The sequence below is a fragment of the Pelobates fuscus genome, chromosome 1 (genome assembly GCF_036172605.1).
Source record: "Pelobates fuscus isolate aPelFus1 chromosome 1, aPelFus1.pri, whole genome shotgun sequence".
Classification (NCBI taxonomy): domain Eukaryota; kingdom Metazoa; phylum Chordata; class Amphibia; order Anura; family Pelobatidae; genus Pelobates; species Pelobates fuscus.
In genome coordinates, this window is record NC_086317.1 from 299,403,209 (window position 1) to 299,415,611 (window position 12,403).

The 12,403-nt window shown below is 36.1% G+C and overlaps 1 protein-coding gene across 1 annotated transcript in view; it reads left to right on the plus strand.

Moving 5' to 3' along the window:
- The window catches only part of DMD (dystrophin), a 2,317,639-nt gene that overhangs the window by 1,399,271 nt on the left and 905,965 nt on the right, over nt 1–12,403 (plus strand). The window contains exon 45 of the mRNA XM_063457949.1: nt 10,855–11,030. Within this exon, the coding sequence (XP_063314019.1) occupies nt 10,855–11,030 (176 nt within the window). The remainder of the gene's footprint in view (nt 1–10,854; nt 11,031–12,403) is intronic.

Sequence of the window (12,403 nt, forward strand, 5' to 3'; positions counted from 1 at the left end):
TAGACATCATACAATTTAGATTAATTCTGAAGCTGCATTCTTTTTTTTTTTTTTTTATTATTTTTTTGTGTTTGTGTTTATTATACATTATCCTCCATAGCCAGTAACCTGTATTTATTATACATTATCCCCCATAGCCAGTAACCTGTGTTTATTATACATTATCCCCCCCATAGCCAGTAACCTGTGTTTATTATACATTATCCCCCCATAGCCAGTAACCTGTGCTTATTATACATTATTTCCCCCATAGCCAGTAACCTGTGTTTATTATACATTATCCCTCCATAGGCAGTAACCTATGTTTATTATACATTATCCCCCCATAGCCAGTAACCTGTGTTTATTATACATTATCCTCCCATAGCCAGTAACCTGTGTTTATTATACATTATCCCCCCATAGCCAGTAACCTGTGCTTATTATACATTATCCTCCCATAGCCAGTAACCTGTGTTTATTATACATTATCCCTCCCATAGCCAGTAACATGTGTTTATTATACATTATCCCCCCACAGCCAGTAACCTGTGTTTATTATACATTATCCCCCATAGCCAGTAACCTGTGTTTATTATACATTATCCTCCCATAGCCAGTAACCTGTGTTTATTATACATTATCCTCCCCATAGCCAGTAACCTGTGTTTATTATACATTATCCCTTCCTGTGTTTATTATACATTATCCCCCCCATAGCCAGTAACCTGTGTTTATTATACATTATATACCCCATAGTCATTTATCGTTGGACCTAGGCAGCATGATGTCTTAGGCCGGCCCAGAGAGTGAGTGAGTGAATAATATAATATATATGTTCAGAAACATATTAGTAATATATGTAAATTGGGTTCATGCAAAGAGGGTAAAAAGGTATTAAAGAAAAACACACTTATTGCATCAAATTTACAAAGCCAAACTTTTAAAAGCTTTCCTCATTTCTTTCTCGGGATGAGGACTATATCGGTTGTAGACTGAGGATTTCCATCTGCCCAATCTTTTAATAATATGCACTGGAGTGTCAGTGTTGAAGGAGACCGAAGCTGCCCCTATTCTAAATGAAAGACCCGAGACATGGATACAACCCAATCTTAGGAGTAGTGTTCTGATGTAGAAGATGAATTTAGCCATAGTCAGAGGGATTCAGTGAGAGTAGTGGTGAAATGTGTGTCGCATGACTGAGTGTGGGTAAGTAAGAGTCAAGTATTTTAACTGGGCACTAGTTCTAGGTAGGATAAAGTGGTATAGCGGATGGATGAGTAGTTTGGTTCATTTTAGAGGTTTGTAGAGAAAGTATATAGTGATCATGATTTTTAGTGATATCCAATATTTTTAAGGTGGTCCCAGTGCCACCACTAATATCTGGTGTCACAATAGCTTGCATTTAAAAAAAACAAAAACTTTTTTGACTGTAATATAATCGTAGTCAGTTTCCTTCACACGTGTGCGTTTCAGGGCCCGCCAGGGCACAGTGTCACACCAGTGCAACTCATATCTGGTGTAACAGTAGTGTACATTTAAAAAGAAAATACAGGGGGCTTGTTGTCACCTTTCAGGGACCCTTGGTGTTGTACGTGGCTGGGTAGAGGAAGAGACCTTCAATGACATCAGTGAGGACGGGACATGGCTATCCAACCTTGTGCAAATGGGGGGTTTGCGGTTGTGCAAATGGACTGTTTGCGGTTGTTTGCGGTGCGTTAAACGGGGAGTTTGGTCTGTCACTGTGAAGCGGGCGTAACCCTTACACTACCTGATCGATACAACATCATACCTGATGTTTTAAAGCACGTTATTCCAAACAATTTAGGAATGTTAGGTGATTTATGCCCTTTATGGATTAAAACCAGACTCTGCATCAACTATGTAATTTTCCATGGGAGTTTTGCCATGGATCCCCCTCCGGCATGCCACAGTCCAGGTGTTAGTCCATTTGAAACAACTTTCCCATCACTATTGTGGCCAGAAAGAGTCCCTGTGGGTTTTAAAATTCGCCTGCCTATTGAAGTCTATGGCGGTTCGCCATGTTCGCCCGTTCGCGAACATTTGTTGAAGTTCGCGTTCGCCGTTCGCAAACGGAAAATTTAATGTTCGTGACATCACTACTGAAAAGGATCGGTGGTAGTCCTAGAATGCAGAGCCCCTGTATTCTTAACTTATAATCACCAACCTGTGCAAATATTCATAAACTTCTCATGTGGGAAACTGGAGCATACTGGAGCAACTCGGTAAATACTGAAAACTAGTACGAATTCAAGAATAGATAACTTTTTGTTAAGACTTGTGTCTCACAACACTGACTTAGAAAAGGTATGTTTCTTTCCAAACCAGTTTTGTCAATGGGAAATGACTGATTGGTTGAGAGCATCAGCTGACTGCTCTTGGTCAATCAGTGGTGCCCCTGCCTGTTGGCAAGTTTACATGAAGTTGTTTTTTGTCTAGCGCTCAAATTTTTGCACAGATATTCTCCTTGAGCTGCTCAAGGGTACGTGACTTGTTCACACACCTGCTCCATCAGATATCACCACAGGAGGTAATCGAGAGGTGAAAGGTCGGGCAAACGTGAGAGCTAAATAACCTGGGAATTTCTTGAAATTATCCACTCTCCAAACAGAAGTCTCAGTTTTCCACAATTGTTACTTGTTGTTCCTTCATTAAATTGTCTATGATAACTCTTCCCATACTCTGTTATAATATGTACCTTAAAAAAACTAAATTTTCAAATCCTACTCTGAATTTTGGCCCATACTGTGGATTATATATAAATTATAAATAAGATTTTACTACTAAAATTCGAAATACAATTTTACTGCTCCTCCTTTTCTTCCCTCTATGAATTACTTTTTGTCACTTGATATGTCAACCAAATGGCATGAACTGCAAAGTAAATTAATATTATTTATATATTTTGCAGTACACTGATTGCACATTCTCTCATTTGCACATTCTATTGGCTTTTCAAATTTGTTTTCCAAATCAGTTTTTCATTTCAAAATTCTGCTTAGCCGGACAGACATATGTCTGAAATTCAGCTATCCAGAGAATTGTTTGGGAAATAATGAGTTGGCTGATATTAATTTTTTCACCATGCACAAGTCTAACGTGTATGATGTAATTAACAAATTAATTCACAGATTTGTGTAGACCAAATTAGATTTCTCATAGATTTCAATGCTCAGATTTTGATTATGCATTTGGCCAAAATTGAATGCATAAGCTTGTTCTCAAGTTGGAAATCCACACTTTTTCCACAAACATTTTTTCAGGCTTACTCATCAGTGTTTAGATGTTAAAGATGTCCATATGTTGTATGATGTAGCATTCTACTGTCCCTAAATTCGACTGTCTAGATTAAGGAGTCAAAACCATTAAAAGAAAGCATCAGGCTACCATGCCTATTTCACCAAATTTCACATTGATAATGCACAGTCAGGCAAATAGAATTCATGAAGAGTTTCTTTATACCCGCTGTCTTGGAATCAGCAGTCACCATGCGTAGACAGGAAAATTATAATATTAATAATACAATTATACTGGTCCGTATTTGTTATTCTATTTCTTTAAAGAAAAAGAAGATTGACATTTGTATAGTTATATGTTTTTGTTGTTTTCTGTTTTTCTTTTTTCCTTGAATTCTTAATTATTAAAATAGTTTCAGCAGAAAGAATACCTTGACATTTCCCTTTGTTTTCAAACGTACCCTTGGTTGCTGATGTAGCCTTTCAGTAAAAGTATAAAAGTGTGACTTGATTGTGCTAGAAATAGAACCTACATCCCTGAGGTTTGATCAGGTTCTCCAGTAGTTACAGTATTCAACTGGGGTCTTGGATGAGATGCTCTCAACATTCGCCATTTTGTTATAATAGCATGTGACAACATGACGGCCTTATTATAAAATCTGTGGAAAGATTTCATTAAAGAAGTGCAATCAGCTATGGAAAATAATGACAGATTATTTTGATCCAGTTATATATCTTTCCTTGAGAAGCATTTCATTTTCTTGTAGACTGTTGCATGACTCATACATACAAACATTTATAATTATGTACCTTTTATAATGAAATGACTTTCATTCTCAGTGCCAAGTGGACTTAATGGCTCTGGGTACTGAAAGATGCACATTTCTAAGTGCACATATGCAATGAAGCAGAAATGTAACAGGTCATTTTATATATTGAACATTTATTGACACAAAATCAATAAGCTTAGCATCCTAAAATCTCCATTTTCTGGGTGAAGTTCCCACTTTATGAAAGTGACGTATTTTGCATCACTGGTCTTTGATATTCGTTCTTTCTTGACTGCCAATGTTGAGAGTTGTGGTTGACTAGATTTTTTTTACTAAAAAGGGATGCTTTCTAATTTGCGCTAATAATGCAGGCCTCAATTTAATATTTGTGGACAAGCTTTTTCAAATGATTTAATATTTTTGGATAAACTTTTATAATATTTTTTTTTTTTAAATATTAAAATATATAATCTAAAATATTATATAAAAATATGAAGATATTACATTCTTAAAATATTTTTCAAAATATTAAATAATGTTAAAGTTTTTTTTTCCAAAAATATGAAATCATTTGTAAAACATATTGAAAAAAAAAATAAAATGACTCAGTTATACGTAGATCACGGCATAATTCATTTTTGCCAGCAGTGACAGCAACAGTTCAGACACTTGCTAGGTATACTTTACAATTTAGGCCAAAATATCAATTAAAAAGTCTCCAGTCCAGTTATATTTTTAATTCTAAAGTTTGCAATTCTCTTCTCAGATCTGCACTGTGGCAGCAGCAGCCACTGTTAAAACAGTTTTTTCCTTTAACATGTATATACCGCTTTAAGAACCAAGAGTACGCGGGTGTAATGTATTGCAGGTTAATAGCGTTCGTATGCTGGCGGCATAAAAACCCGTCGGCATTCAGGTAATCGTTCCACGAACAGTGATTTCTGTCTCTGTTCGTGAAACAAACAAACTGCCGAATGGAGACCACCCTCAGGAGGTCGTGTGGCTCTCGTTAAAGATTGCAACATTGTTGCAAAAGGTAAATTAAGAGGATTCAGGGTGGCCGTCGTTCGGCTACCGACCACGCGGCGGTCGGCCATCTTGGATCCTTTGTTAGCCCAGCGGTATTTGGTCGTCGAGCGCCTGGAACTAAAATCGGCTGCTCGGCGGCACGAACACCGCTGGACTTCCAAGCCGTTCGGGAGCCCCGGTCTTTCGGTATTAGGTTTCTATGGAATCCTTCAGTAGTTTGAGGGGAACTTAGAAAATAGATTTAATTCATGCGGAGCGGTACTTTCAGGGAATGTGCGCTCCGACCCCAGCTATCTACCGAACACCTGTTCATCTAAATCTGACGAACAATATTCCTCTTATGTATTTTAATGTAAAATATGGTTTCTGCTGCACGAGGGGATAATCCACTTAACAGTATATGTTGGTGGGAGTGTCCCTCTCGTGCAGCAGTGTATTATGGGAGAAATGTCCCTCTTGTGCAGTTTCCCACGTAGTCCCCTATTTCCTCACCCCTGAATTGTCTGTCGGGAAACCCCTTGCATGGGAAATCCCATAAATACTGTGAGTGTGTGAATAAAACCTCAGTTGACCTCCAAGCTATGTGTCGTCTAGTTCTTGGAGGGAAGGGATTGTAACTACGCTACCTGTCTTGTACCTGTCTTGGATTACCTTTCCTGTCTACCAGTGGAGATACCTTGGATAATACCTCTACTCCGCTACATGCACATCTACAGATCTGCATTTACAGTTTATTGAAGAATCTCAATAGATTGGAATTATTTATGAATTGAATATTTAGAAAGAGATACATTAAATGAATGGTTGGCAGGATTATTCTGGGACAATTCATCTTGTATTTAAAAAAGGATTTCATGGCAGCAATTTGCCAAACGTGAAGCTCTGGAAATGCTTGAGTAACTTATCATCTTACCTACCAGAGTCATTCCCTGCTTTCTCATTTCAGATGTCTGGGATAGATTTACTTATTTATTACTTATAGCAATAGATGCCAAGTCAGAATAAACAGGATAAACTGGCAAAAATCCCAGTGCATTCTGCCATTAATTTCCTTGTTGTGGACACATGTGATTGTCTGGTGGAGTTCTAGGTTTCTCTCTTTTTCTCTAGCGCAAACTGATTTTCCAGGGTTTTAAAAGGAGAGAAACTGATTCTGTGTATAATTTGTCAGAGCTGTCAAATGTGTATATTATTATCTAATGCAGAAACACTTTTCATATCTAACTGTCCGTCTGCCTATTTATCTGTCTACCTAATTTATCAGTCATGGCTATCTAAGTATACATCATTTTGAATGTTCCAGTAATTATTTCACTCCTGACTAGTACATTTTTATATAGTAATATTAATAGGCAGGAGACCAACTCGTATCCTCTATAGCTACAGACATGTCTTGTTTCATAATAGTTCCACCTTGAGCCCACACTGATTATTGATATTTTTGCACTACCCAACCCATTTTTTTAATTAGCAGCCTAGTCTGGGTTATCTGGGTTCATATGTAGAAAACCATGAAAGATGTTACATAAAAACAATATATAGAGGGTTTAGCATAGAGCAGGGTAAGTGAAGCCCTGGCCCAAGTCAGATACTTTGGAGGAGCTGTTACTATTCAATTTTATTGTTTTTGTTTGTTTGTTTGTTTGTTTGTTTGTTTGTTTGTTAGCTTCCCCACTTCTCTTTATAACTAGAAACTGCTACGGTGGGCAACAGTTAAATGTGATTTTGCACAAGCAATGTTTAGAAGACTATCCAGGCTCTGGTCCATGATTTGTTACACCTTGTTTTCTCCCCCCTTATCTGCTTGCTGCTACCTGGTGTTATAGTGTTATGGCAGCACTAGCTGATTAGAAGTAGCTGATGAGTTGGGTCAGTGCAGGGAATCAACACAGTAAAGGAGGAGAATATATATAAAAAAAAAAAAAAAAAAAAAAAGGAAAACTACCACAACAAGAGGACATGGTCTTAAATTAGAGGGGCAAATGTGTAAAAATATAATCAGTAAGTTTTACTTTACTGAGAGGGTAGTGGATGCATGGAATAGCCTTCCAGGTGAAGTGGTAGAGGTTAACACAGTGAGGGAGTTTAAGCATGCGTGGGATAGGCATAAGGCTATCCTATATAAGAGAGACTAATGAAAGTATTTAGAAAATTGGGCAGACTAGATGGGCCGAATGGTTCTTATTTGCCGCCTCATTCTGTTTCTATGTGCAGCATTTAGCAATGGCATTTGTCTGCTCCCTATTCTACCATGAATTTGTGCCCATGTTACTTTTGTTGGTGACAACTTCTATCACTCTCATCCAGTGTTTGTAGCCTTGATAATTTGTGTCACAAGAAGCATCCTCTTTTGTGCCTGATACATAGATCATAATACAATAAAATATTTTTTATGTCAATGCACTAAATGCTTAAAGATGTTTGGCATGTGCCTTATCATTCATTACCCAAGTGGAGGATTATTGCCTTAAAAACCTGCAGGCATTTTTTTTCCCATTAATACTTGCTGTAAGATATAAATATCCTTTCAAAGTGTTACTGTGCCCTAGTTTCAGGGAGAGGTGAAAATGTATCCAGCGAAGATATCACAACCTCACCAGTTGTTATTCTAAGAGACTGTTTTGTCAATGTATCTAAAAATCATCACTATTTCTAAACAACAACAAAATAATATTAATAATACATTTGTTAGCTTGCAGTCTGATTAATTACTTTATTAGAAATGTTGTTTTAAAATATAGAAACATTTCAATAGGTGGTATATATCTCTTGTCACATAATGAGTTGTGCTTAATAATAATCGGTGATGTTATTGTTTGCCATTCCAATATGGTAGCAAGTACTGAAAGCAGTGTGTTCCTATACCACACTGCCATTATTGTGTCCCATGTACATAGAGCATTGCCAGAGCATTTTTTATAAATAGTTATTTGTGATCAGGACATTAGGTATACATGTAATACATAATAGTAAAATACAACAGTACAGTTGTAAGATGCCTGCCATTTTAGAAGAACATGCCGGCTATATGACACAAAAATAAAACGTATACTAAAAAATACATTTGTGGGGGGAACGGTCACTAGGGTCATTATTTGAGGCATTTGTGACAAAATTGCCTGGGTATTTAGCCCAAAGGTCAATGTTATGCCCCCCACTCAAATATATGTAAATATTGATTTAAGCCTATCCCACAACTTCCTTCTTTACCAAGATCCATGTCCAACCCAAAACCCTAAAATGGTCTGTGAATCACGTTTTGACACCAAATTGTAATTAATTCAGAGGATTATATGCACCTATATTTATAAAATCCATACCTGTTGTGTTAATCCCACACCATTGTGTAATACATAAGCAGCACCACAACATTAACTCAAGAATTTTACATTTCAACCTGCTTTACCCCTACCACATAAGCAACACTCCTTTTCTGTGCTGTATAATTAACTCCAGATATGGTGCATTGAAGTGGCACAGTCACAAATGATATAGTTGGAGGTTTTATTTCTTTCTGAAAATCACATATCAAGTCGATGCTAACAATAAAATGGTACCGATGCTAACATTAAAATAGTACCTGAATCATATCTGGGGCTCCAGTCCAGGTCAACCCCCCCTTCGGCAGTGTCCATGGTCATTATGCTAAAATGCGATTTGACTAATTTTTTTTTCAAAAGGGTTAAATGTTGTCCCTAAAGTAGTCCAAGAAACGTTTGCCCCAAAATACTCCTAAAACAATATAAATCACAAGCTATATCAATAAATGTCTCATTAAGTGATATGTTTAGTTCACCTGATGCTGAGGAGATGCATTTTATTGCATTACATTTTTTATTTTTTATTCTGTGGACATCATTCAGCAGTTGAGTATCTTACATGAGAAAAGGGTGATTTTCCTTTCTTTCATGTTCACGTTTATTAACCATTTGTATATTATATTTTGTTTCTGTTTGATCTTATCTTCAGTCTATCAGTTTGTCTTTATCACTTCACAAGCTGCTTTGCTGTTGGTTAGTAATTCTTTAGATTCTCCTCAAGAATCCTCTTTAAAGTCCTTCCCCTGGGCATACAAATCACAATGTGCTAGTTGACAGAATTTCAAAATAGATCATTTGATTCTTGATGTTCAACCAGTAAGAGGATATTTCTGTTCTGTCAAACACGGGATGATTGGGACTCAAATACTGCAGCACATGTAAAAAAAAAAAAAATACTTTATGTGTATAAAATGTACTCAAATCTAAAGAGATTGGCAGTTTTAATCTATTTTAAATTATACACACGAATCCAACCTTGGACACATAAATAACTACAAACATAATTAAACCCTATCTGTCTGTCTGCCTGTATTGGTCGGTCGGTCTGGTATCTTTCTATTTGTTCCTCCATTCATCTGTCCATGTGTCCTTCGGCTTGTTCCTCTATCCATTTTCAACCTGTTTGTCAATCTATCAACCCATCCCTCCATATGACCAGGAGAACCTCTAGAAAAAAAATTTCACTCATTAGAGGACCAGGGGAAAGGGCATGTCCTTGTTCTCCAGAGGGAATAACTGCAAATTTACCCAATAGTTATGGATTCCCAAACCCCTTGCCACCATCATTTTTTTTATTTTATTTTTTTTATGTCTGCTAGTGGAAATAATTTGGGAGTATATAAATGCAGCTGCTCCCGAAAAATAAAAAAATGTTCCACTAGAACATCAACTCCAATGGCTGTGATGGGGTTAACAAAATAAAGCCTTTACTTAGTCTTAAGACTGCATAATAGCCAAAGAAGCTGTGCCATGTAATAATAATGGGTATCATACCTACAAATTACTAAACCAGTAATAGTTCTAATTAGCAGAAATTATTTTATATCGAAATGAAAAATAAAATGTGCCCAAAACATCATAAAAAAAAATTGAGCGCATGGAAATAAGATCATAGACAGAGTTAAAAAATATCAACAATTTGCGCATCCCATGTGTGTTACAAGTAATGCGTATGAGGAAGAAACTATTGAGATATTCCTGATGTATCAAAGCACCGTCTTAAGATTGATATTCATACTCATTGATTGCAGTGACTGCTAGCTTACAGACTGACATTTCTTTCCAAGTATTTATCTATTGATGTTTTCCATCGCATAACATCATTTATAATGCTTAATATTATTTTGCTCAATTAAGTAGTAAATATATATAATTGATCTATGTATTTTAGATGTTATAGTGTATAATCTTATATTACAGAATTGAATTTGAATACAGATGCAAATGTTTAAAACACTAGATACTATGATACATACCGTCCGATATAACTGATCTAAACATTACCATACAGATTTAAGACCCCTGTCAAGTTGTCCAGGGTTATCCTTCCAGTGTGGTACATCTGGGGACAACCCACCAACCCCAAACCACATGATGCTTCCATTGCTGCCACTCAAGAACACATGCAATATTTGCAAATGTAAACTAAAATAAAAATTGTCACAGTATATTAACCTCTAAAATGTATTTATTATCTATCACTGTTTCCTGTTGAAAAGCATCATGCTTAATATTATTTTGCTCAATTAATTAATATTTGTTTTAAAATAATGTTGCCACTTTGAATCTATTTTAAATTTTTTATAAAAAAAAATATACATAGAAACACATAAATTACTGACTGATTGGGATTTTCCCACAATGCTCTTTTTGCTGACATTGTGAACAATTTATAGGATGGTAGTACTGCTTCACTGTATCAAGATGTTGACTTAAGTTATATAGTAAACCAATCGTAAACCCATTGAAATTATATTTTTCCTATGATTTTTTTTTCAGGAACTTGAAGATGGCATAGGAGAAAGGCAAGCTATAGTCAGAGCCCTGAATGTATCTGGAGGAGAGGTTGCTGAGCAGGCCTCAATTGCCGATGCTGGTCACATTAAGGATAATTTGGATAACTTAAATGCCCGCTGGCATGCAGTTTACAAAAAACTAAATGAAAGCAGAAGAAGGTAAGTTACCGGGCAATAGAATTTTAAAAGAATAATTTAAATTGTTGCTGGATATCTACTTGATGTAACCAAACATCTGTTGTCAATGACATTGAAACAAACTGATGTTGCTCTGCCTTTAAATCCTATACTTTTATCTGAATCATTTTGATTTTATCACAGAGTGTAGTTTATTAACAAAATGTAATATATTCAACACATTTAAAAATAATAGTCTTAAAGAAGTACTGTAAGCACCATAACTAGGGGAAAAATACGGAGTTTTATCTACTATCTGTGTGATGGATGCCTGAGAGAGCCCCAGTTTTTCTAAAACCAATCAAAAGGACTTCACAAACCTGGAGGACAGTATGCATAGACTGCTTGCACCTCAAAAACTACAATGAACTATACTGGTTATGAAGTATAGAGCAGATCTATTATAGAAAACTGGTGCACATCACTCAGTACCTTCTATTGTAGTATGAGTTGGTACAATGGCATTGCTATGGTATAAGTTGCAAGACATCATCATTAACGCCAGTGTTTCTTATTTTCCAAATGATGCCACAAAGAAACTTTCATTTAAATTGACCATAAATGTCAAAACAAAAAATTGCCCAATAAACTTCCTATTACATCTAATCCTACATCAATATTACCTTCTTTCCTAGCATTCAATCTCATGCCACAGTCCTTCACATTCATCAATTAATAGATCATCAAATAAATTCATGTTTTTATTATTAGCATATCCCACAGGGCTTTACAGTTATACAAAGGAGAAGAGGTGAAGAAGGACCTGCTTTAGTCTGATTCTACTGCAAGTGATGCTTCATGTGATTAGCTGGACTTTTAATCTTCCCATACTAACCTTTACACCCAATAACATTATCATGCCTCACTCACATTGTCCTTCCCTGACTAGGGCAACTGATCAGCAGACAGCACGTAGCATTATATCTAACAATACTTTGTGGCCACAGAGCTAATGCTGTTATGTCAAGGTACCTGGTGGATCACCAATGAACAATATTACTTTATATATAAATATAACTTTGCATGATCTGTGAAAGCTCTCCTACAGGTAACACAATGTTGCCTATTGAGCAGATATGTTGTAAATTAAGATGATAGCAGACAAATTAACATTATTTATACAGTGATGGTCACAGAAAGTTATAAGCCAGCCAGTATGGGTTATGAAATGCAGAACACTCTGCTCAATTCTCAGTGCATTAAAAAAGCAAAACTGGGAACCAAATGGGTATTTCTATATTTTAGAATAAAAATGCCAGCATTTTGTTTCTGTGTTCTGCATTTATTAAACATTTATGGGCAAGTGTATTGGAATTTTGAAGACAACACTTCTCGTGCACTGCAGAGAAGCCTAA